This window comes from Dama dama, chromosome 29 (assembly GCF_033118175.1).
Source record: "Dama dama isolate Ldn47 chromosome 29, ASM3311817v1, whole genome shotgun sequence".
In the NCBI taxonomy this organism is placed as follows: domain Eukaryota; kingdom Metazoa; phylum Chordata; class Mammalia; order Artiodactyla; family Cervidae; genus Dama; species Dama dama.
In genome coordinates, this window is record NC_083709.1 from 10,376,709 (window position 1) to 10,404,278 (window position 27,570).

The window sequence follows — 27,570 nt, forward strand, 5'->3', positions numbered from 1 at the left end:
GCAACTAAACAACAACAACTAAGAGAGCAGGTCTCAAGTGTCCTCATCAGAAGAAAGCCAGACCACGTGAGGCGGCAGCCGTGCCAGTTAGCCGCACTGAGGGGAGCACTCACAGCACACACCGGCATCATATCGCATTTGCCCAGCACTACATGCCAATTACTTCTGAGGGACACACGGAAATATGGCTGTTAAACGACGGGGTCAGCATTCCAAGGAACCCGAAGTAGGTACCTTACATGGAACAGCGTTGCTGACTCCAGCTTAACTGAAACATAATGGCTGATATGAAATGAATATAATGATTTAATATGCTATATAAATGGGCATGAATGACAAGAGCTCACTAGAAAAGTGTTGTTTGAATTACTGACCATTCACAATTTTTTTTACTTTTAGTGTTGAATTTACTTCTAAAACATTTTTACTGATTTATTCTAAGACGAATAGATAAGGAGAGAACTTTAAGTGGCAAAAGAGATGAGAAGTGTAAAAAGAAAGAAAGAATTTTTGCATTATATTGTAAAAATACATTGTATTAGTAGTCTGTGTGAGGATTTAAAAAAAACTATGAAGAAAAAACTGTGGATTTTTATTTCACATACAAATTTTGTCTAATAAATCACTGTAGACAGTTCAAGAGGAGAAGTGGGTGACAGAGGGTGAGATGGCTGGATGGCATCACTGACTCAATGCACGTGAGTCTGAGCAAAATCCAGGAGATAGTGGAGGACAGGGAACTCTGGCGTGCTGCGGTGTATGGGGTCACAAAGAGTCAAGACACAACTTAGCAACTGAACAACTTTCCTTTCCTTATGTATTACTTTTAGAGCCTTGTGTGTGTGTCTTTTTTTTTTTCCTTTTGCAAAATATATGAAGGGTTTCATTTTATAGCACTTACTCCAGTCGGAATTCTGGAGGACCCTAGTCCAGCCAGGAATGAAATGCTCTATTTTGTGATAGACATTTGCACATTCAGAGACGACTGTCTAGGCTACTTACACGTATGCAACAATATGTCTCACTGTTTCCAAACACATTTTCTCTCTTACGCTTTTAAGACAGGGACAAACGGGGAGACTGGGACTGACATATGTGCACCAGCATGTGTAAAACAGATGGTCGGTGGGAAGCTTCCGCAAAGCAAGGAGAACTCAGCTCGGTGCTCTGTGATGGCCTAGAAGGGTGGGCTGGGGGCTGGGAGGGAAGTTCAAGAGGATATATGTATATATATATATAGCTGATTTACTTCATGGTACAACAAAACTAACAAGACATTGTAAAGCAATTATACTCCCATGAATTAAAAAATAAATAAATAAGATTGCCCTTTGTCCGAGAGCTTGCAGCAAGACTGAGGTCAGCAGGCAATGAATGGCACCATCACCCAACACCTGTGCAACAGCCTTCTCACTCCTACAAGGAACATGCTTCAAAGAGCCTTTAGTTTTCCCAACGAAAAAGCTACATAGACAAAAGGAACTTAGTAAAAGACAGTGACAAAGAGCAGAGAATAAATTTCACATTTGAAGGCAGGGCTTGTCTTTCAAAAGTTTAAATCTTAAATTGCTCTAGGATTATAAGATTTCAAAGAAAACAACTGAGGTGAAGAGAACTCAGTCTAGGAGTTTACCTTAGAGTCTACTTTCTGAACTCAATTTAGTGACTGAAAGAAAAATCAAAGTCAGTTTTCTTAATAGAGTCTCACTCAAGGGGATGATAGTGAATAGGCAGATAAAACTCTTATCATCTCCCGTGCAATAGTGTACAGAAATGAGGGTTGGCTCAAGAAAACTAAGTTCTGGCTCATTGCCAATAGCTTGAGATATCCCTCATAGCTCAGCTGGTAAAGAATCCGGCGGCAAAGCAGGAGACCCCAGTTCAATTCCTAGGTCGTGAAGATCCGCTGGAAAAGGGATAGGCTACCCACTGCAGTATTCTTGGGCTTCCCTTGTGGCTCAGCTGGTAAAGAATCTGCCTGCAGTGCGGGCGACCTGGGTTTGATCCCTGAGTTGGGAAGATCCCCTGGAAAAGGAAAAGGCTACCCACTACAGTATTCTGGCCTGGAGAATTCCATGGACTGTATAGTCCTTGGGGTCACAAAGAGTCGGACATGACTGAGCAACCTTCACTTTATCAGAAGTGAACTGGACACTGGCTTGCAGACACACGTGTGGGCATCCTAAGATCCTAAACTGTGTCCATATTTTAATCACACATCTGTCCATCTAGGATTTAAAGAGAATGTTTCACGAACACGTTTGTGCCACTGAGTATAAAAACTTATTAATATTGGCCAAGTGGAACACAAATTGAATTTAATTCTTAGCTTTAACACAAGTGAACAATGTTCTTACTCCCCCTAAAATTTTTTTCATTAATCTTTTGGCAGTGGTATATGCATGTTTCTTAAGACTAGAAACCAGGCTCATCAATTAACTAATTTTCTGCTCTTATAACATGGGCCCCAGAATGCTGTGTGTTCAGCAGCATTGCTCTGTGAAGCTGCCTGCTCAAGGGCCCAGAGACCTGTCGCCATGGGAAGGCTCTCTCCCCATCATCTCTGGGCAAACTCACAACAAACGGGGGGAGCGCCCCTTCTCAGCACACCTGAACTGGCGGTTCCTGCTCTGCGTGTGATCCTACCCAGCCCAGTGCTGCTGGCTCGGGCTCAAGTAAGAGACGCAGAGTCACTCTACTATTGGTACACCACAGAGTGTAAAAGGAGGGGCTTCGGAAGCTCATATCTTCCTCTGCACTTCCAAGCTTCTGCCAAAAACCCTCCACCCTACCTGCATCATCTAGATTTTTGTGAATTTCGATTCTGGATTCAATATTTCAACTTTCTATATGACCTTAGGGCCCCTGAATGTTTTTTTAAGCTGTGGTGGTAACTGCCACTTCTAAGTCATTGTTTATTCTTTATTGGGGTACAGTTGCTTTACAGTGTTGCGCAGGTTTCCTCTGTACAGTGAAGGAATCAGCCACGCGTATACATGTACCCCCCCCCCCGGGACCTCCCCCCACCCGTCCCGCCCTCTGGGTCATCACAGAGCCCCGAGCTGAGCTCCCCGAGCTGAGCTCCCCGTGCCACACCGCAGCTTCCCACTGGCTATCTATGTTACACGTGGAACCTGAAGCTCCGATACTGTGGCCAACTGATGTGAATAGCCAACTCATTGGAAAAGACTCTGATACTGGGAAAGATCGAAAGCAAAAGGAGAAGACAGCAGCAGAGGATGAGATGGTTGGATGGCGTCACTGACTCAATGGACATGAACTTGGACAAACTCCAGAGATGGTGGACAAGGAGGCCGGACGTGCTGCAGTCCATTGAGGTCACAAAGAGGCAGACACAACTTAGTGACTGAACAACAAACAACAATTTATACACGTCAATGCTACTCTCTCAACTTGTCCCCCCCTTCCCCTCACCCCCACGCCCACGAGGCTATCCTCTACATCTGTGTCTCTATTTCTGCTCTGGAAATACGTACATCTGCATCATTTTTCTAGATTCCCCATATATGTGTCAATATACAATATTTATTTTTCTCTCTCTGGTTTAGACCTAAATGTAAGACCAGACACTATAAAACTATTAGAGAAAAACCTAGGAAAAACATACTTTGACATAAACCACAGCAAGATCTTTTTTGACCCACCTCCTAGAGAAATGAAAAGAAAAGCGAAAGTAAACAAACGGGACCTAGGTAAGCTTCAGAGCTTTTGGACAGCAAAGGAAATCATGAGCAAGAGGGAAAGACATCAGTCAGAAAGGGTGAAAATATTTGCAAATGAAGCAACAGACAAAGGATTAATCTGTAACTCATTTAAATGGCGGAGCAGGCAGTGGCACCCCACCCCAGTCCTCTTGCCTGGAGAATCCCATGGATGAAGGAGCCTGATGGGCTGCAGTCCATGGGGTTGAGTCAGACACAACTGAGCGACTTCACTTTCCCTTTTCACTTTCATGCATTGGAGAAGGAAATGGCAACCCACTTCAGTGTTCTTGCCTGGAGAATCCCAGGGACGGGGGAGCCTGCTGGGCTGCCCTCTATGGGGTCGCACAGAGTCAGACACGACTGAAGCGACTTAGCAGCAGCGGCAGTAGCATTTAAATGGGATGAAGCCCCATAATAGTTCTTTTCAGTTTCTAAGTAGTCTCCAATTCCTAAGAAAATGCTTACAGTTTACTAAGAAGACATGTATTTATCTGATTCTTACACTTTTCTACTATCAGTTCTAGTTTCTCAGTTTCTAGATCCCAATACGGGAGAGAACAGGGGATTAAAAAGAACACAACTAAGTCGCCGCAACTGACATACAATTAACACATCTGTTTAAAATACCCGTGTGTGTGTCTTAGAGTAATTCAAGCATATAGAATGTACTTTTGTTTTATTTATCTGAAAAACACGCTGAAGTCTTTGGTGAGAATTACCCAACTCCTCTCTCTCTTTGCCCCTTCCCACCAGGTTCAGGGTACCATCTTCCCAGCTCCGAATTTCAACCCCGTGATGGATGCCGAGTTGCTGGGAGGCGCGCTCCAGGGATTCGGTAAGCCTGGGGTTGTCTAGCTCCTTTGGGGTTATTTTTTCTGTGTTTTTACCTTGTTTTATGATTGTGTGTGCATGCTCATTCAGTTGTGTCTGACTCTGCAACCCCATGGACTATAGCCCACCAGGCTCCTCTGTCCATGGATCCTCCAGGCAAGAATACTGGAGCGGGTTGACATTCCTTCTCCTGGGGATCTTCCCAACTCAGGGACTGAACCTGGCTCTCCTGCACCGCAGGCAGATTCTTTACCATCTGAGCCACCAGGGAAGCCCTACAGAAGGCAAACACAGATTCAAACAAAAAGCTGGGCAAAGAAGTAGAATTTAAAAAATAGACAAGATGAACAGAATTGCCTCTCACCCTTGCACATGTGATTGATATGTTCTTGCCTTAAATTCTTAAGTGTCTCACCACTACTCCTAAATGAAATTCTTAAGTCAAAAACTTTATCTGGGATAAGCATCCTTTCTCACCATGTCTGTTTTCTAGCCTGTTTCCTTTGCGACCTCCATATCTGGCTAAACCAGCCCTCTTCCTGCTGTTTCCGGGGGGCAGCTCCTCTACATCCTGCAAACTGGCCCAGAACCCCGCAACCGCTCCTCCACCCCACCTGGAAGGCTGTTTTCTTCTCCCATCCACTTGGCATTCAAACTCTCATCTCTCAGGAACCTCCTCATGTGAGCCTTCCTCTTGGAACCCTTCTCTGTCCTCCAAACTCATCAGGCCAGACGCCTCCTTCTGCACGGTCCTGTCCCCGCCCCCTCCACCCAGCCTGTCCACCTCTGTCAACTGCAGACCAGTCTGTGAGCTCCCAGGGTGGGGAGGCTGGGTCACCCACCTTAGACGTGGATGTCCAATGAACGAACAAGAGTTTAGGAAAGAAATGTAGAGAGGAGGGGGAAGTTGTTGAGTTTTTTTAAAAAAAGATTTAATCTTTAAGACTCAACACAGAGCTGTGAGACGTCAATCTGTGCTAAGGAGGCTGCTGGTGAGCAGGGAGATAAACACTGACACCAGAACATTCGCACCAAACATACAAAGCCTTTCAGGAGAAAGCGAACCGTCAGCTTGGAAGACAAGGTCACTTTTATGAGAGCGATACTATGTGTATGTGTGTGTGTCTGTGTATTTGTGTGTGTGTGTGTGTGTCCACTGGCAGGACCCCAGAAGAAAACAATAAAGAACTTAAAGATGCTCTGAAGTCCACTTTAAGAATCTGCACTGCTTCCATGCCTTTTGAAATATCAATCATCACTAGAAAAATCTAAAGGGAGGGGAAATAGAAAGTTATGGATGAACTCTTCCTTCTGGAGAATATTTTGCTTTACAACTATAGATCAGAGCAATCTACTCATTGAAAAAAAAAAGTTTTTTTCTTTGCACCAGCTTCAGTTTTCTTGTCATTGAAATTTTAGGGTCAGAATTCAGATTCACTTCGACCCTTGCAGCCTTTTGCTTGTCAGTGTTTTAGCTGAAGGCTTCCAAGAGGTTCTGCATGTGACAGAACAGGCATGCTTCAGTGTGACAGAGCAAGGACACAGGTCAACATGCTTGGAAAGTCAAGCCATCTTGATGCTCCTGGCAAAGTTCAACCAAAAATGACAACTGCGAGTGTCCTCCTTGGCTACTGTGGGTTCTTTCCAGCTTTGCTGAGACATAACTGACATCCAACAGTGTAAGTTCAAGGTGCATGTGCATGTGACGATTTGACATGCATGTCACTAAATGTTTAACCCAGTAAGGTTAGCTTACACATCCTTCTCATCCCATAATTTCCATTTTTGCTATTATGCTGAGAACATTCACTGATTACTCTCTCAGCAGCTTTGAACTATGCAATGCAGTACTGTTAACTGTAGTCTTTTCCTTTGCAGAAGCTTTTGAGTTTGATGTAATCCTACTTGTTGATTTTTGACTTGGCTCTGTGTTTTATTAATACTTAGAAAAACCAGAAAGCAAAAATATGGTCTGATGCAAATGAAAGGGAGTTGTTTTAATAAAACTTGTCTTACAGTGTATAACAGTTCACCAAGGAAAAGCAGTACCTCCCAGGTAACGGTCTTGAACAGTCCACTTGCCAATCCCAACTGTGACCAGCTGCTTCTCCTGCCCATGCACTCTTAAGGCACAGACACCTGTGTTTATTTTGTCTCAGTTAGCATGTATAATTTCCAGACCATCCCTGTCAGATCCTGAACAACGGGAACTATCTTTGACTTACATGCCTAAATCACAGCAAAGCTGCCTGCAAGACAAAAACGAATCTTTGTGGGACCCTCAGTGCTACTTAAGTTAGATCCACCACCACCTGCCCTTGACCTTACTCAGCAATAATATGGTGTGAGCTGTAGGGTGTGCATAGACACTATTTATACAAGTGGAGGAAGTGTCCCTTTACACCTAGTGTCTGAGTTTTCCTGTATCTCCCCTAGAAGCAAACATTCAGCATCTACCAATTCATGTTCATGGTGACTTTGTAGAAACATATCACGAATAACAAGAATCAACCATACATCATGCAAGCCCATAAAATTGCTAAGGATCATTACGCTATGCTTTTCTGTTAAACCATCAAGTAGGAATTATTTAGAAATTCCTGGCCCTAATGCAATAGAACAAGAAAGAGAAAAAGACACAATGTCTAAAGAATAAGTCAAAATTATTTGTTTCTGCAGCATACATTATCAGCAAATTTCAAAATCCAAGGTAATCCAGTAAAAAATTATTAGAAGTATGAGAGTTCAGGAGAAGGAAATGGCATCCACTCCAGTATTCTTGCCTACAGAATCCTGTGGACAGAGGAGCCTGGTGGGCTGCTGTCCATGGGGTCGCACAGAGTTGGACATGACTGAAGCGACTTAGCATGCATGCATGCACTGGAGAAGGAAATGGCAACTCACTCCAGTGTTCTTGCTTGGAGACGCCCAGGGACAGAGGAGCCTGGTGGGCTGCCGTCTATGCCATCTATGGGTTCTCACAGAGTCGGACACGACTGAGCGACTTAGCAGCAGCAGCAGCATGAGAGTTCAATAATTTTTCTGGACACAAGGTCCACATGAAGTTCAATATCATCTATTTCATTAAGGAATTATTCTGTTAAGACCAAAATAAAAATAATATAACTTGAAATATTGATAGAAATACAAATATGAATAATTTTAACCAAATAAAGTTTCTTGTAATTTGCAAAACTATACAAATGTTTTATGGAGAAGGCAATGGCAACCCACTCAAGTACTCTTGCCTGGAAAATCCCATGGACGGAGGAGCCTGGTGGGCTGCAGTCCATGGGGTCGCTAAGAGTCTGATACAACTGAGCGACTTCCCTTTCACTTTTCACTTTCATGCATTGGAGAAGGACATGGCGACCCACTCCAGTGTTCTTGCCTGGAGAATCCCAGGGACGGAGGAGCCTGGTGGGCTGCCGTCTATGGGGTCACACAGAGTCGGACACGACAGACGCACCTTAGCAGCAGCAGCATACAGATGTTTACTAAGTCTTTTAGAAAAGAAAAACACATAAATAGTTCAATAGATATGTCATGTTAGTGACTTCTCTAAATTGATTCCTAAGTTTGTAGTTATTTTAATTGATATTTGAATAACACTTTTGAGATCCATATGAAAATATTTTGAAATACTTCTAGAAGAATAAATGAGCCAGAATTGCTATGAACTTTGAAAACTGGAGAGCAATTCAGAGAGGTGTATTGTGGATAATCCCAAAAGAATAACAACAAAAATCACATTATAATAATTATGTGTGATGGTAGAAAAATCAATATGTATATATAACTGAAAAATCTTATTTGTTGTTGTTCAGTTGCTTAGTTGTGTCTGAGTTTTTGCCACCCTATGGACTGCAGCACACCAGGCTTCACTGTCCATTACCATCTTCCGGAGCTTGCTCAAACTCATGTCCATTGAATCAGTGATGTCATCCAACCATCTCATTCTCTGTTGTTCCCTTCTCCTCCTGCCTTCAATCTTTCCCAGCATTGGGATCTTTTCCAATGAGTCTGCTCTTCACATCAGGTGACCAAAGTATAGGAGCTTCAGCATCAATCCTTCCAATGAATATTCAGGATTGATTTCCTTTAGGATTGACTGGATTGATCTCCTTGCAGTCCAAGGGACTCTCAAGAGTCTTTTCAACACCACAGTTCAAAAGCTTCAATTCTTTTTTTTTTTTTTTATTAGTTGGAGGCTAATTACTTTACAATATTGTAGTGGGTTTTGTCACACATTGACATGAATCAGCTGTGGATTTACATGTATTCCCCATCCCGATCCCCCCTCCCACCTCCCTCTCTACCGGATCCCTCTGGGTCTTCCCAGTGCACCAGGCCCAAGCACTTGTCTCATGCATCCAACCTGGGCTGGTGATCTGTTTCACTATAGATAATATACATGTTTCGATGCTATTCTCTCAAAACATCCCACCCTCGCCTTCTCCCACAGAGTCCAAAAGTCTGTTCTGTACTTCTGTGTCTCTTTTTCTGTTTTGCATATAGGGTTATCATTACCATCTTTCTAAATCCCATATATATGTGTTAGTATGCTGTAATGTTCTTTATCTTTCTGGCTTACTTCACTCTGTATAATGGGCTCCAGTTTTATCCATCTCATTAGAACTGATTCAAATGAAGTCTTTTTAACAGCTGAGTAATATTCCATGGTGTATATGTACCACAGCTTCCTTATCCATTCATCTGCTGATGGGCATCTACGTTGCTTCCATGTCCTGGCTATTATAAACAGTGCAAAAGCATCAATTCTCCGGTGCTCAGCCTTCATTATAGTCCAACTCTCACATCCATACATGACCAGTGGAAAAACCATAGCTTTGACTAGATGGACCTCTGTTGGCAAAGTAATGTCTCTGCTTTTTAACATTCTGTCTAGGCTTGTCATAGCTTTTCTTCCAAGGAGCAATCGTCTTTTAATTTCCTGGCTGCAGTCACCATAAGCAGTGATTTTGGAGCCCAAGAAAATAAAGTCAGCCACTGTTTCCAGTTTCCCCATCTATTTGCCATGAAGTGATGGGACCAGATGACATGATCTTAGTTTTCTTAATGTTGAGTTTTAAGCCAGCTTTTTCACTCTCCTCTTTCACCTTCATCAAGAGGCTCTTTAGTTCCTCTTCCATTTCCACCATAAGGGTGGTATCATCTGCATATATGCGGTTATTGATATTTCTCCCAGCAGTCTTTATTTCAGCTTGTGCTTCATCCAGCCTGGCATTTTGCATGATATACTCTGTCTCAAGGAAATCAGTTCTGAATATTCACTGGAAGGACTGATACTGAAGATGAAGCTCCAATACTTTGGCCACCAGATGCAAAGAACTGACTTATTGGAAAAGACCCTGATGCTGGGAAAGATTGAAAGCAGGTGGAGAAGCAGACGACAGAGGATGAGATGGTTGGATGGCATCACCGACTTGACGGACATGCATTTGAGCAAGGTCTGGGAGTTGGTGATGGATAGGGAGGCCTGGTGTGCTGCAGTCCATGGGGTTGCCAAGAGTCAGACACAACTAAGGACTGAACTGAACTCTGCATATAAGTTAAATAAGCAGGGTGACAATATACAGCCTTGATACACTCCTTTCCCAATTTGGAACCAGCCCTTCTATGTCCAATTGTAACTGTTGCTTCTTGACCTGCATACAAGTTTCTCAGGAGGCAGGTAAGGAGATCTGATACTCCCATCTCTTTAAGAATTTTCCACAGTTTGTTGTGAGCCACACAGGCAAAAGCTTTGGCATAGTCAATAAAGCAGAAATAGATGTTTTTCTGGAATTCTCTTGCTTTTCTATGATCAAATGGATGTTGGCAATTTGATATCTGGTTCCCCTGCCTTTTCTAAATCCAGCTGAAACACCTGGGAGTTCTAGGGTCACTATGTGAAGCCTAGCTTGCAGAATTTTGAGCATAACCTGTTAGCACGTGAAATAAGTGCAATTGTGTGGTAGTTTGAACACACTTTGGCATTGACCTTCTTTGGAATTGGAATGAAAACTGACCTTTTCCAGTCCTGTGGCCACTGCTGAGTTTTCCAAATTTGCTGGCATATTGAGTACAACACTTTCACAGCATCATCTTTTAGGATTTGAAATAGCTCAGCTGGAATTCCATCACCTCCACTAGCTTTGTTCATAGTAATGCTTCGTAAGGCCCAACAGGGATATTTTAGGAATCAGTGAACTAAAACGGACTGGAATGCGTGAATTTAATTCAGATAACAATCATTTTACTACTATGGACAAAAATCCCTTAGAAGAAATGGAGTAGCCCTCACAGTCATCAAATGAGTCCAAAATGCAGTACTTGGGTACAGTCTCAAAAACTACAGACTGATCTCTGTTCATTTCCAAGGTAAACAATTCAATATCACAGTAATACAAGTCTATGCACCAAACACTAATGCCAAAGAGGCTGAAGTCTATGAAGACCTACAAGACCTTCTAGAACTAATGTCAAAAAAAAAAAAAAAAGATATCCTTTTCGTCATAGGGGACTAGAATGCAAAAGTAGGACGTCAAGAGATACTTGGAGTAACAGGCAAGTTTGGCCTTGGAGTACAAAATGAAACTAACAGAGTTTTGCCAAGAGAACACACTGGTCATAGTAAACACCCTCTTCCAACACCACTAGTGACAACGCTACACATGGACATCACCAGATGGTCTATACCAAAAAACCTTCTACTTATTATTAAAACCACCTTCATTTTGGATCACGCAGTCAACAGACTCCTCTGGAACCATCTCGTGTCCCTTAGGTCAAGGACTTAACCCTGGAGCCTGGGCACCCTGCTGCTCGGTTCCACTTTACCGCAGTCTCCCTTTTTGTCACAAATCTGAAATTCCAGTCTTTGGAGAAGATTCTCTGCCCCCCCACCTCCACTCTGCAGCTGCCAGACCATCTCTCTCACATGAATAGACACCCTGCCCCACACTGGGTCTTCAGAGATACACTCATCCACCTTTACCCAATCCTCACCCTTATTCACTGCATGCTTCCACACCCAACTCATTGCCTTCCTATGAGCCCAACATTTCCAGGATGGCTTTAAATCCCCAAAATATGATCTGCTTAACATCCTAGTGCTTCAACTCGCTTTTCTACTCATCTCCATAATGTGTCAGAGAAAAACTGTACCGCATACAACTCAACAGGCCAGGATGCTCTTACAAAATGAGAGAGACTGACCCCAGCTCCTCTGGGACAGAGGCAGGCGAGGTCTGAGCCCTGGGCTGAGCTAGCAAGTAGTTCAGAGGACACAGGGTGGGGACCCGGCCAATGCAATGAGGACATCTGAGTCTGCCCACTGGTACTGAGGGTTCCGCCTGCCACAGAGCCCAGGGACAGCAAGTGTCTTACTCAGCTTAAAGGGGTGGGTTTCTAGCCTTCTAGCAAGTGGTTGGGAGAAGATTTACATCTCAAAGGAGTAAAGAAAGAATTTACAACCACAAGTTTTCCAAAGTAAATGCTCTCAGAAAAAGAAAAGAGAAGGTCAAAGGCTTATGATAAGGAGAAGTTTATCTAAATATTGGTCAAGCTGAGGGGCGGCTGAGGTCTTCCTGGTCACTATGTGACTGCGTGTGTGCATGCTAATCTGCCCAGTCATGTCCAACTCTTTGCGACCCCATGAACTACAGCCCGCCAGGCTCCTCTCTCCATGGATTCTCCAGGCAAGAAAACTGGAGTGGGTTACCATTTCCTTCTCCAGGAGATCTTTTTAACCCAGGGATCGAACCTGTGTCTTTTATGTCTCCTGCACTGGCAGGCTGTTTTTTTTTTTTTTTTTTTTTTGGCAGGCTGTCCTGTATGACCACAATTATAGCTGAATCTCCCTGCAGCGATTGCACATCCAGGCATTTTACCAGGTCGATGGGCTGGTGGAGGAGGAAGCGCGGGCCCCAGAGCCGAGGGGCAGGGCCTCTGTTACAAGCAGGGGCCCTGTTCCCTCCTCTCACAGCTCCCTCCGCCAAGGCTCTTCCTCCTCTGCAGGGTCTGCGCTGAGTAAGGGGCAGACGGGCCCCTGAGCAGAGCAGCTGGGGTTTGTCAGGTGGATTAAACTGGGGCTGAGTCTTCCCTGATACTGCCCGGACAGAGTCAGTGGCAGGAGCTCAGCTCTGCAGGGGTGACAGGACGAGCACATCTGTCACTCTTGAGGTCAGGGAGACTAGACCCCGCCCCACCAGGAGCAAGTGTGCAAGAAGGCTCCTCAGGGGTCACAGACCGAGGGGGCACCATCCCATAAGGCTGTTGTTCAGTTGCTCGGTCACGTTCGACTCTTTGTGACCCCAAGGACTACAGCACGCCAGGCTTCCTTGTCCTTCACCAACTCCTGGAGCTTACTCAAACTGACGTCCATTGAGTCAGTGATGCCACCCAACCATCTCATCCTCTGTTGTCCCCTTCTCCACCTGCCTTCAATCTTTCCCAGCATCAGGGTCTTTTTCAATGAGTTGACTCTTTGCATCAGGTGGCCAAAGTATTGGAGCTTCAGCTCCAGCATCAGTCCTTCCAATGAACACTCAAGGTTGGTTTCCTTTAGGATTGACTGGTTTGATCTCCGTGCTGTCCAAGGGACTCTCGACAGTCTTCTGCAGCACCACAGTTCAAAAGCATCAGTTCTTCATATCCATCCTTCTTTATGGTCCAGCTCTCACATCATAATAAGTGCTGTCAAACCTCCTGGTCTTCTGTGCTAGAATCCATCTTGGCTAAAAGATGAGCATGTATATGGGGAGGGCCCTGGGACAGGTCAGATGTGGGGAAAGAGGCGCGATAACCTGCCAGAGCAGAACAGAGCCCTGGAAGAAGGGCCCCACATCAGTGATTTAAATCACGTCTCGGGCACACTCGTTAGGGACCTTGCCTGCTCTCTTCTCCGGGTCTGTGTTTCTGCTTTGCTCCTGCTCTACATGAACTGCTTCTTTGTTCCCGTTGCACAAACTGTGCTGCCAATAAACTCTGCGCCTGCTTCACCCCGTTTCTGTGGGGAATGCTTCCTCCAAAAAAGACAAGGACCCTGGTGGTCTCGCCTGCTGTCAGCAGGACCAGAGCAGTGACTTTTCTCTCAATGCACATCTGTTGTAAGTCGTTCAGAGCTGTGTGGTGAGAAGGACATGGGGTCTGCTCAAACCGGATGAGCGTGGAGTTCAGGGAAGCCTTTTGCTGGTGGGGTAGGAGCGAGGTAGAAGAAAGGCCACGTTCTCTCCTTCCCTCTATTTTTATTGAATCTTTTAAAAGAAAAGTCTGTAGCACCAGGAGAGGGGGAGACAGAGGCACCTCGGCCACAGCAGGGGTACCCGGACCCTTCCACTCAGGCTGGGCCTCCTCCCTCCACTGGGAGCGGCAGGGGACGAGCTGGCCCACCGGCCTGACCCCTGCACCGTGGGCTCTCCCTGCCTGCAGCGCGGCACTCACGGCACTCACTGCCTCTCCAACACAACTCTCTTCCAGGCTGTGACAAGGACCTGCTGATCGACATTCTGACCCAGCGCTGCAACACCCAGAGGCTGCTGATCGCCGAGGCTTACCTGGGTGCCTTCGGCCGGGTGAGTCCCCCCAACCCCTCCCGTTTCCAGGCAAACTTCTGAGTCACCTCCGAACAGGGTCCGGTACGCTCTCCAGTCTCTGATCCCAAAGGTGTCTGACTTCACCAAGCATCAGAGACAGTTCCTCTGCCTCAAACGTGTTGCACAGAATGTGGGGGAGAGACACATCAGAAGTGCCTGTACGTGATGTGTGACCCCACCAGCCCTTCCTTAGAAATCATTCAGCTTCATAAAGTAGAAGCTTTCACAGCCCGACACCACCAGCTGGTCCAATTAGGCACTGCCTAGGAACACCCCGTGTTCAGCTCCAGGGAAGGCACACAGGGACTAATGATCCAGGCCCCAAAATAAGATATTTTCCTGCAGTTCTCCTGAGGTCCTCACCCGCATCTCTATCCAAATGGCTTCCCCACTAGCTTTTCCTCCCAAAGCTACAGTTAGAGACCACTAGAAAAGAACGGTGCTCAAAAATAGTTTCAGGCAATAGAGCCGTCCAGAGTACTTTACATAATCATGCACTGGTTTCGAAGCAGGTGCCATTAAGGATTTCTCTCCTTTTTTGTGCAGTTAAACCATAGGAATAGCAATTACTTTTTGTCAACTGACCATTATAGATGAAATACCATCATAACTCTTTCTCTCTAAGACTAGTTCTTAAAGATTTACTCCATCTCCAAACCCCAGGCTCTGAACAACCACAGTACACAAAACAAAGGTGTTCTCTGCTTTAGAACGAATGACGTCTAAAAAGCCACCACTGCTCATGAAATTAGCTGAATTAAGCCATAGTAGGAAACCAGTTTTTTTCTTCCAGGTAAAACTGTTCCTTTTCTTATGTTCCTATGACACCGGAGTATTTTTCCTTTGAAAGAGACATAAAAGCTATACGAGTTGTAGTATCAGTCACCCAATGTTGCTGTGATGTGCATACTGCCGTAAGAGAGGTCATTCTCAGTAACTTCTTATCCCAAAAGTTCACATACATCTGTGCTTTTCATAGATGAGGTTAACTTAGGTAAAAGCAATACTTTATCACTCTCTACAAAATGGCCCTAAAACAGACCAAGAAAAAACTAAGAATGAGGCATTTGCACCTTCTCAGACACTGGATCCTCCAGGGAAGAGGCCTTACCACACGCCCAAGGTCTCAGAGCGGGCAGACCCCCTGTGCTAGGGCCCCAGGCCTCCAGGGAGCTTGAGGACCCTCAGAGGAGCCTAGTGGGGCCCCTCGGCTCTGAGAGACCCCATCAGGGCAGTTACCCAGTCTCCTAGTCATTTTCACTGCTGCGGGTCCCTGGCTCACACAGGCCTGATATGGGCATCGCCACATGGTACCCGGATGGATGTGGAAATGGGCCCCCCCAAGCTGCTACCCCAGGACCTTACCCTGGGTATCCCTAAACTGAAGGCAGGAGGAGTCCAAACCTAAATCTCCACTGTCTAGCTTTAATACCGGAGCATTAATCTCAATTCCCCCCTAAAATACCCATCTGTGCACCGAATTCAATCCATCCTCCCGCCCCTCTCACCACATCCCCAGCATCTGCACTCTGACCCTCAAGCTGGGCTGGCCACCTCCTGCTCTGCCCACTGCATCAAGAGAAGGCCCAGCAGGTCTGCAAACTGCCCGGCCAGGGCTCCGTGCACTCCCCCAGGGACCTGCACACTCAGGCCGCCCCAGACACACCCCCCAAGACTACACCACATCCTCTCCTGCCGCACACAGACCTGGCTCCCTGCCCCTCTCTCCCCACCCGTGCGGACTGACCTCACCTCCCGCCCCTCAGCCTTCACCTCCTGGAGTCAGGGACCAGGTCCAGCCAGGGTCTGACACAGAACAGGAACTGCATTCACAGAAGTCCACTCTGCCTGCAAATAAAAAGGAGGGAAAAAATCCCATTAGGGTACGCTTAACAGTTAAAAAAAAAACACTGACAAACTTCCTAAATTTCCCTTTTCCTTCACTTTTTCCTCTGGCTGCCCCCAGTGACCCTGCTGGACCCTGGGGATGGCTTCCTGACCACCCCTACTGCTCACATTCAGAATGACTTATTCCACCTGGACAAGGCTAGCTTTCCCTTCCTGTGGGAGAGCTGATAGATTTCCTGTATGTCATCATTGATTTTTATTAACATGAATAATAAAGATGAGAGGAAATTACTTTCTTAGCTGCTGAATAAGGTACAGTTCTGGGCACATTCCATAAATACTTCTTACAATTTGATACTTTATATTAGAGACAAGCTGGGGACACTAGTCCTGAGACACACGAGAGAAGCCTTGGAACACTGCTGACACCCTGGTCAGTGTAAGGAATGCGGTCACTCCAGACCCTGACCCAAAGCAGTTCTCCCCAGTGCAGTGGAGGCTGGGACCCAAGATGCCCCTGGGCTCGGGGGGACTGTCCCAGCTGAAGGGCTGGGCAATCTGACAATGGTTCCTAGAGGAGGCAGATTCACCTGAAGTAATGCTCCAGCATACAAACTGGTGCAGCCACTATGGAGAGCAGTATGGAGATTCCTTAAAAACAGTTACCATGCGATCCAGTAACCCCACTCCTAGGCATGCATCCCAGTGTCCCTAGCAGCATATAATAGCCAAGATGTGACTATTACATGTAAGACAACCTAAATGTCTAATGACAGAAGGATGGATAAAGAAGATGTGATATGTATATATGTACAATGGAATATTGCTCAGCCATTAAAAAAATGAAATAATGCCATTTGGAGCAACATGGATGGACTTAGAGATATTATCATACCAGATGAAGTCACAGAGAAAGATAAATACCATGTGATATCACTTAAACATAGAATCCTTAAAAATAATACAGATGAATCTACAGAGAAAACAGAAACAGACTCACAGACATAGAAAACAAACATATGGTGTCAAAGGGGAAAGGTGTGGGGGGATAATTTAGGAGTTCGGGATTAACAGATAGATACCACAGTAAATAAAATAGATAAACAACAATGGTTTACTGTAAAGCACAGGGAACTCTACTTAACATCTTGTAGCAACCTATAAGGAATCACTCTGCTGTATACTCAAAACTAAATACAACATGGTAAGTCAACTATATGTCACTACAAGTAAATATGTGTTTTAAAGATTTACTCACCACTGCACAGTGACAAAGCAACTCGCACCGGTGTTTTTATAAAGTAATGTGAAATCTTCCGCGCGTTTACACGATGAGCACTGGGGTGGGCAGAGCTAAGACAGCTTCTAAGTCACACTGCATACAGGTCTACAACATGGCTTCAACAGCAAGTATGTTTTTACACAACAGGAAAAGCAATAGAAGCTAAGAACATATTCCAGCAAGCAGAGTGCTGGCCATCCTCCTGTGTCTTGCCCTGAGTGCACACAATTAGGTGAAGGTGAAAGGAAGAAAGAAAAGGGAACTGCTACGGCACTTTTAGTTCAAGTGGAGCTGATGGAGCCGCTGCGACACGGCCCACCTGTGGCTCCAGCAGATCCGCTTGCACAGCACCTGCTCACCAGCCCAGTTCAGGCCGTGCGGCCCACGGAGCCCCTTTGGGGCGAGTCTTTGGCAGACAGGAAAGAGCAGCGGTCAGGCTGGGGGGAGGCACCCTGCAAAGACTGCATCTGCAAAGCTGTGTCTGCCCCTCCGGAGAGCGTTTAAGATGCTGACTAGACAACGCAGTTGAAGGCTCCGCTCTGAGCTTGACAATTTGGCTACTTCAAGTGTTACTCAATATCTATTTTCCGTAATGAAAGTATTGTCTCATGACGTCCTGAAAAACGAGCCACCACCCATTTTTATAGCGAGCTTCCCAGGTGGTGCTAGTGGCCAAGAACCCGCCTGCCAATGCGGGAGACTTCAGAGATCCAGGTCCGATCCCTGGGTCAGGAAAATCCCCTGGAGAAGGAAAAGGCAACCCCCTCCAGTATTCTTGCCTGGAAAATTCCAGGGACAGAGGAGACTGGCGGGCTACTGTCTGTAGGTCACAAAGAGTCAGACACGACTGAAACAACACACACACGCACGCATATCATGTTAGAGTGAACTAGCGCTCTGGAGAAAAGATGAAGCCTGGTGATAAACAGAGTGCCGGGGCCAGGGCATATTGTAAACGGTGACAGCAGGCTCTGTGAAGGAGGCCGAGGCCACAGACAGCAAAGGAACGCGCAGGTGACAGGAATCCAAGCCGGGCCCTGAGGGAGGGGCCTGCAGACCCAGGAGCTGCAGGAAGCCGGCGGGGTGGAGCGGGTGGGGAGCAGGGATAGCAGCGGCGGGACGTGAGGGCAGGGATGTGACCACCGCGGGCCCATCGAGGCCCTGGAGACCGTCACATAAAACACCCGCATGTTTGCTATATTCTGAGGTGAGCTGCACAAAAGTAGCTGTAAATCATCCTGCAGTTTGGGGAAGGGCCTTTCTGAGGAGAAGTGACTAGCTGATGTGCACGTTCCAGGGTCACCTGTCAGTGTGCTGGGAGGGCAAACGGAAGGGCAGAAGGGGGCGCTCTGGAGGCCTGGGCACTGACCGCAGGAGAGCCCAGAGAGCCGCAGAGAGCCGCAGAGAGACCAGGAGAGGCCGAGGCTGCCGCGGTAACGGGGCATGAAATCGTCAGCGTTGGATGCATTCGTAAGTTAGAGGCCATGGAATTACTGACAACTGGATACTGTGAAGGCTGCGAGAAACCCAAGGGAACAAAGCAATGAGGTGGAGAGAAAGAAGGAGGGGAGAGGACACAGCTAGTACCCGCCACTTTAACCTACAGCAAATCACCTAATATTTTGGGGGGAAAAGAGACATTTTGAGTGCCTCATACCAGCCAGAAAACATGTTAAGGACTTCACCTGAGCAGACATTGTCCAGTAAGGTCAACACTGAGGTGGGAGCTGTCCTCGTTGGACAGACCGGAAGGGCACACAGGGGAGCCACCCACCTCACAGCTGATGCTCGGCCCGGACTGAACCCAGGCCACCTCCCGCCCAGTCTTTCTCCCCGAAGTGCTCCAGCTTCCTCGAGGTCCCTTATCAAATGCGCGTGCTACAGCCGTGCGCACACACGCACCCGTGCACCCCGCGCTCCGGCGCGCAGCTCCCCAGGCCGTCTAGCGGCCGCGCCGAGCCCCACCGGGCAGTGGAACCGACGCAGGTGTTCAGGGTCAGAGCCCACAGCGATCACGATCACAGGGGAAGGAACGGGAAGATGCTGTTACGAATTTTCGGGAGGGATAGGGACCCCAGAAGTGACTGAAGATCAAATGGAGGATTCTGCCATGTCCAAGCCATTGCCTGTATGTTTTACGTTTAATCAGTAAATTCAGGGCTTTCTCCTCCCACATCATTCCTTCATTCTCCAACGTGTTACAGGTTCGTTTATACAGGGTATACACCATAAACGCTGCACATCTGACCACTCAGCACTCGGCCAGATTTGGGAACATTTGTGACAAGGCCGTTTCCTATTGTTTAGTCGCTCAGTCATCTCTGACTCTTTTTACCGCATGTACTGTAGCCCGCCAGGCGCCTCTGTCCATAGGCTTTCCCAGGCAAGAAGACTGGAGTGGGTTGTCATTTCCTTCTCCGGGGGCATTTTCTCGACCCAGGGATCAACCCCACTTCTCCTGCATTGCCAGGAAGATTTTGTACCGCTGAGCCACCTGGGAAGCCTGAAAAAGACTTTGCAGGGGTGGGGGCGGCAGGGCTTAAATTCATGTAATATGGTCATTCATCTAGTGTAATAAACTCAAGGGTGGAGCTGCAGTGGCAGAGTAACAATCAGCTGCCCTGGGGGCCGGTGGAAGGCTCGCAAAGAGTTGCTGATTCTACCCTTTCCATCTACTGCCCTTTAAACCTTCAAGGCACTGCACTGGATTTAATTTTTTTTTAATTGGGGTATTAGGAGAATATTAGTTGCATAAATTGAGAAGTCTTCTTTCACCTTCTGCTTTCTACACAATATTGTGTAGAGTTGATTTTACTTCTACATTAAAATGTGTCATGGATTTTATAAAGTGACTCCGCTTGGGTCTAGAGATTAAAGAGGGTGGATTACTTGTGAATCCAATTTTGTTTTATTTTGTTAATATAAGGAAATTTAGATTGAGTTCAAAATTTTCCTTGACACTATTTTGGTAATTTGTGGCTGTCAACAAATTTATACTTTTCAACTAAATTTTAAAATATAGTAGTGTATCTTTACGTTTTTCTCCAGATATATGCCCAGGAGTGGGATCGCAGGGTCACATGGTAGTTGTATGTTTAGTTTTCTGAGGCGCTTCCATGCTGTTCTCCAAAGAGGCTGCAGCAATTCCTATTCCCAGCAGGAGTGCAGAAGGGCTCCCTTGCCCCCACACCCCCTCCAGCAAACTGAGGCTGGTTCCGTGACACAGCCACAGGCGGTCTCTGGGGACCAGCGGCCAGGGGACAGGAATGACCTACAGGTGCTGAGTGCAGCCTCTCCAGCAGGTATTATCTTAGGCTTTATGATGCTGGTGTAATTCAAAAAGACACGTGCACCCCAGTGTTCACAGCAGCACTGTTCACGATAGCCAGGACACGGAAGCAGCCTAGATGTCCATGGACAAAGGAATGGGTAAAGAAGATGTGGTGTGTATATGTGGTATGTATATGGAATATTGCTCAGCCATAAACAACAAGGAAATAATGCCACTTGCAGCAACATAGAGAGACCCAGAGAACATTATGCTTAGTGAAACAAGTCAGATAGAGAAAGACAGACACTGCATGATATCACTCATATGTAGAATCTGAAATACGACACAAATGAACTTATCTACAAAGCAGAAACAGACTCACACACACAGAGAACAGACTTGTGGTTGCCAAGAGTAAATGCAGGAGAGGGACGGATAAACTAGCAGGATGGATTAACATATACGCATCACTATATATAAAATAGGTAAACAACAAGGACCTACTGTGTAGCACAGGGAAATTTAGTCAATATTTTGTAATAACCTCAGAGATAGATTATGAAACAGAACATATAAACATATTATATATATACATATCTGAATCACCTGAAACTAACTCAACATTGTAAATAAATTATATTTCAACTAAAAATATATATAGTGGTATAAATGTGTTCATAATATTCTTTTTTCCTTTAATATCTGTAGTATTTGTGTATGTTACTCTTACATTGCTAATATTTTTGCATTTTCTTTTTTCTTGTCAATCTAATTAGCATTTTATTAACATTCAGAAAATTAGGTTTTGATTTCATTGAAAGTTTTAGTATTTATTAATTTTCTATTTCATTTAATTATGATCTTATTCTGATTTCCTCCCTCTTTTAAAATTTAAACTATATGAATATATATTTCATACATGTGTAATACAGTTACATTAATCCATCACAGTCTGCATTCCATCCTGTCATTTCCTCCCTTGTTATACTGGATTTAATGTATTCTTCTCTTTCTAGTTTTCTTGAGGTGGAAGATTAGGTCATTGACTGCCTGTTTCCCTTCTAATATAAATATTTAAAGCTCAAATGGATGTTCAATCACTGTCTCAGCTGCATGTCACGAATTTTGACATGTTACATTTTCAGGTTCATTAAATAAAGCATCTGGGATTCCCCAGATACATGTTCACTATTAGTTTGCGGTTGATTTTGCTGTGGCAGGAGAACACACTCACCGAGAGACAAGTCATGAGCCATGCTAAAGGAAGCATGTCACGCTCGTGCCGTTCTGACTATGCAAGGTCCTCGCATAGGAAGGGTGCCCACAGGCACCCAGACGCAGGGAGATGTCAGGGATTAGCCACATGACTGTGGAGGCGGACAGGCCAAAATCCACAGGGCAGGCCAGCCGAGACTCAGGCAAACTGGAGGCTCAGAGCAGGTAGGAGCCTGCTGTCAAGGACCGGCTGCCGGCAGAATTCTTGAGGGGAAGTCTTCAGCTGACTGAAGGAGCCTCGCCCATATTGTGGAGGGCAATCCACTTAACTGGAAGTCCACTGATTTAAATGTTAATCATCTAAAAAAGTAAATCATCTAAAAACACCTTCACAGAAACATCTAGAACAATGTTAATGGCCCAGAGAAAGTGAATAAAGTTAACTATCAGAAGCAACTTCTGAACGCCCATCCCAAAGCAACTTCTTCCTTGTCTGACTGTCTCACGTCCCTGAATTTTTAGAACCCTCTTAAACTACTGTTTAGGATCTTATGATGTGAAAAATGACTATCAGAGCCTTCCAAAGCATTAGCTCGCATTTTCACTTACATTATGTCTGGGATGTTTATGGATATGGGTCCTCTTGAAAACAGACTGTGTGTTGTTTTTCTCCAGCTCTCACCATCTTGTCTGAGAAAAAGCAGAAATAAAAACCCACTGAGTCCACTGCTGTCTTTCCTTCAAAACGATGTGCTGAGCTCACGTGGGCAGAACAGTCTTCACAAGCTCACGTGTTCACGATGGCTCTATCATTGCTTTTGCCTGCCTCCTGACAGCACACAGAACTGTTCGTTACAGAAATTAGAAACAATTGATGGCAAAAGACAAGGGAATTGACTGGAATACCAGCTCCGTGAGGAGGCGATCTTATAAGTCTTATATACACTCCAAGACCAGCCACAACTCCAGACATTAAACAAACTGCCTTGACCTGAGCAACAATTCAATAGATTCTCTGTGTTGCCAATTACCCACCTTGTGGGTGATGCTTTTCTTTGCTCAAAAAGAAACACAGGAAATATTCTGCCAGATTATACGAAATAAAATGAAAATTATGACCATTTCATTTTTTACTGTAACAAAGCTTATTGTGCCTTATTGAATTATCTTATTGAATCATCTCATAACTAAACTGTTGCATATTTTAACATATAACTGAATATATACTGTACATTTTAACAAGAAATGGTACATTTAAAAAATCTTTCAGATATCTTTGTAACCCTAGAAAACATAAATTGTGCATATTTTATGTTTTTAAACATCTACTCTATATGAGTAAAATGAAAACTAAATTAAAACCATCAGTTTCATGCCTTTATGCCTGTATTTCAAGGGCAAAAATCTAGCATGCTTGTTTTTCTTTTTCAGGTGACTATTTGAAGAAAGTTCCAAGACTGCTTACTTAACTTATTTACACAAGCTTTTGGGCAACAGTATAACCAGAAACTCTTTACTAAAAGACACTGCTTTAATGATAAAACAAAATGAATGTTTTCTTTAAGGACTAATATTTCATTAATTCCACACAAAACTATTATACTCACTACTGAAATGCTTTCAGTTTCAACTTTTATTTATTTTAAGCTTTTCAGATTTTAACTTTTATTTATGAGCTCTGAAGAGGAGTTGTGTTGGGATTAAAGAAGGATCATGGCTCTGTGTTTGTGTAACTAGAATATCCATACAGATGACATCTGGAGTGGAGATATGACCACATCACTCATTTTCAAACCCTCAAGTCCATCATCTCATGTAACCCACGTACACACATGTGAACCCAAACCAAACTAGCTATTATGTGAAGGGGCAAGGAGAGGGGAATCCTGCTAGAAGACTTTCTGCAATTATCCCATTTTCCCCACAAACTTGGGAAGTGGTGTAATGCAAGTATTTGCTTTCCCTGCACAGGACCTGGTTGGGGACTTGAAGGAGAAGCTTTCCAATCACTTCAAGGACGTCATGGTCGGCCTCATGTACCCCCCACCCTCGTATGATGCCCACGAGCTGTGGCATGCCATGAAGGTACAGCGGGTCACCCTGTGATACTGCCACATGCGATCAGGGAGGGAGGGGGCGTGTCAGCAAAGAAGAAACGAGAGAAACACTTGGGGAGAGGGGGTTGTCATGAAAGTGGTGGGGGGGGGCCTCCATAGCCCAGCAGCAGGATCACTTGACTCTTCTTTTGAGCAAACTCAGACCCATGACCTGGCCCCATGCAGAGCTGCCAAGAGGAAAGAGGAAATGAGCTTCTTTTGGGGCTGTTTGCTTTTATCTCTTCCCCAGTATGGCTTTCGGCTTCCCTGATGGCTCAGGGGTAAAGAATTCACCTGCCAATGAAGCAGGCACATGTTCGATTTCTGGATCAGGAAGAACTCCTGGAGGAGGGCATGGCAACCCACTCCAGTCTTCTTGCCTGGAGAATCCTATGGACAGAGGAGCCTGGCGGGCTATAGTCCATGGGATCACAAAAAGTAGGACACAGCTTAGTGACTAAACAGCAGCATCAGTCCGTTTGTCTTCCTATGTTAAGTGGAAATGTTAGCATTCTTGTGAATCTCTTTAAACTATTGTATACATTGGGCTCATAAAGTAATGAGTCAGTAATGCTGAGGCAGAGGCAAAACATAGATGACATCTATATTTTTGTGACCCTAAATTAGTCCTTTACCAAAACTACTGCTCAAATGTAGCAAAATCTTGCTTCTAAAGGATCAGAACAATTCTTTCTTACAGGCAAGTCATGAGAGAAACTGACTGCAGATTTGTCAGAGGTTTGTTGGCTAGGGAAGGGGGACAGATGACTTTTCACATCTTTCCAGATCTTTCCGAATGCTAAATGAGACACTTATAGAGATGCTGCAATCACTCCAGGGGGATGCCTGCCAATGACCTGATTTCCCCCATCTGGGAACAACACGAAAAGGGAGAGGGAGAAAATTAGGGAACCTGGGTCATGGCCATCGTATTCACAAATCAGCATTGTTGTTTGTTTTAGTCGCTAACTCATGTCCAACTCTTTGTGACCCCATGGACTGTAGCCCTCCAGGCTCCTCTGTCCATGTGATTTCCCACGCAAGAATGCTGGAATGGGTTGCTATTTCCTTCTCCCAGGGATCTTCCCAACCCAGGGACCAAACCAGCATCTCCTACTTGGCAGGTGGTTTCTTTTTTTTTTTCTTCATTTATTTTTATTAGTTGGAGGCTAATTACTTTACAATATTGTAGTGGTTTTTGCCATACATTGACATGAATCAGCCATGGATTTACATGTGTTCCCCATCCCGATCCCCCCTCCCGCCTCCCTTTCCATCCCATCCCTCTGGGTCTTCCCAGTGCACCAGCCCTGAGCACTTGTCTCATGCATCCAACCTGGGCTGGTGATCTGTTTCACCCTTGATAGTATACTTGTTTCAATGCTGTTCTCTCACAACATCCCACCCTCACCTTCTCCCACAGAGTCCCAAAGTCTGTTCTGTACATCTGTGTCTCTTTTTCTGTTTTGCATATAGGGTTATCGTCACCATCTTTTAAAATTCCATATATATGCGTTAGTATGCTGTATTGGTCTTTATCTTTCTGGCTTACTTCACTCTGTATAATGGGCTCCGGCAGGTGGTTTCTTTACCGCTTAGCCACCAGGGAAGACCGGGAGATCAGCACAGGCCTTATATAAAATACGAATTTCAACTAACGTCTTTTTAAGGGTTGCATGTGTCAGTCTGTACCTCTTGCAAAATGATGTAACTAAAAACCTAAGGAGAAAGTCCTATGTTGATGTTTAGATGAAACTGTTATATTTTTTCAGTGTCTCATAAAATAGTATGGATTTCTGAAGCTCTCTGAAAAAGGTGTGTTGTCTTTCAAATCACCATCAGGGAGGAATATCCTATGACTGGAAGAGGCTGCAGAGAGTACCCAGTCCAAATATTCAGGCAAATGGTACAAAACTCCACACATGGGGAGAGGTGGGGTGAGGTCTCTGCACCATCCTTGGGGAATTAGGGACCCAGAATCAAGTACCAGTTTGCCCAAGAACTGACATTCTAGCAGCAAAGAGAAGGAGTGTCATGAGTGCTGTTTAAACATCTTTTCCCACATGATTTAGAGATGCCCGTGCTGTTCTGTTTTATGAAGGATCTCATTTCAGATGATACCATCTTCTTGAGTACCACGCACCTAGTCGATACCAAAGCCAGACCGAAGCAGGCCCGTCTTGACCCTGAGCACACGCCCGCCCTCAGCTCCTCCCGGAGCACCAGGGCCGCATCCGTTCACTACAGGGCTACTCCCAACGGAGGTGCCTTCATGTGTCTCTTGCTCTGTCTTTCCAGGGAGCAGGGACTGATGAGAACTGCCTCATTGACATACTGGCTTCGAGAACAAACAGAGAAATTTTCCAGATGCGAGAAGCCTACTATTTGCGTAAGGAAACACACATTTGTACATATGTTTTATACACGTTATAAACTTCATATTTTTCAAATAACAGGAAAAATATTCCAGTTTATGTATTTTAAAGAATTATCTAAGACACTCCCATGTGAGATAGCACTCACTCAAGACTAATGAATTGTCTAAGTAGAGTTGGTGATTAGGGCACGAAAAACAAAGCGATCCCAAGATGACTGAGTGAAGCAGAGTTTCCAGGAAAATAACGATGAGTTCCTACGAGGTGGACCTTAGTTTAGGACTGCGGGCACTCAGGTCAGCGGCTCAGGGGGGACCTTGTCTCCCACCCCAGAGGGGCAGTTATGAGGATAGGACAAAGCAAAGTGTAACAATCACTCAGTGAGTTCTACAAATACAGGCGACAACTTCACTTTTCATAAACCTCATAATCACTGGATCCACCTCAGAGTCTGATTTTTATGCATTTTAAAAGCTGAAAGGTTAACTACTTTCATATTCAAAAAAGCTTTAAGACCTTAAATTCCATTGCATCATGTATCATGTGACAATGACTGTGAACAAAATGTTCCAGACAGTCAGCTCCATTTCACTCAGACAAAAACAAGGCTCTCCCGGGGGAGAGAATTAAGACCCTTCACTGAAAATATTAAGACGAGACAAAAACTTGGGGGACTGCTGGGCCAGGCAGTTGTCTAAGGAGAGAGAAGAGAGTCCTGAATTTTAAGGGTTACAGAATGTAAAATGATTCTCAATGTTGGTTTTCAATTTTGGAATAGAGATAGTATTTTTATAAGAAAGTAGACTTGGGCCTGTGTTATCGTTGGGGTCAGTTTGGTTGGGTGGACTGTTCATGGGCCTCATGTGAGTAAAAGGTGGTAGAAGACCAAGAAATGTCACCCGTATGGGAGCAGCGCTGACCTCTGCAAACACAGGGATGTGCGGTTCCGTCGTGACTAACCCTTCCATGTGGGTGTGCCCTCCCCAGAATACAGCCGCGACCTGCAGGAGGACATCTACTCAGAGACCTCAGGACACTTCAGAGACATGCTCGTGAGCTTGGTCCAGGTAGGAGATTCCTAGATTTGCTCCACTTTGCACTACTGAAAAATAGATATGTTTCGTTTTCGAAAAATAGGACAGGAAACTCCAGTAATAACAGTTATTGAATGCCAGTAAATTCAAGGCACTACAATGGAAACTTGGGTTGAATATAGAGACAAACAAGCATGAATAAGACACTATCTCTGTCCTCAAAACAATCTACTCTAAGTAAAATGATCATAGTTATAGATAAATGCATAGTTGATTAAATATTATGAGGGAGTT

At 45.1% G+C, this 27,570-nt stretch overlaps 1 protein-coding gene across 1 annotated transcript in view; it reads left to right on the plus strand.

The window, feature by feature from the left end:
• The window catches only part of ANXA10 (annexin A10), a 72,239-nt gene that overhangs the window by 29,085 nt on the left and 15,584 nt on the right, over positions 1-27,570 (plus strand). The window contains exons 2-6 of the mRNA XM_061132441.1: positions 4,479-4,560; positions 14,040-14,134; positions 23,743-23,856; positions 26,166-26,256; positions 27,230-27,309. Coding sequence (XP_060988424.1) covers positions 4,479-4,560; positions 14,040-14,134; positions 23,743-23,856; positions 26,166-26,256; positions 27,230-27,309 — 462 coding nt within the window. The remainder of the gene's footprint in view (positions 1-4,478; positions 4,561-14,039; positions 14,135-23,742; positions 23,857-26,165; positions 26,257-27,229; positions 27,310-27,570) is intronic.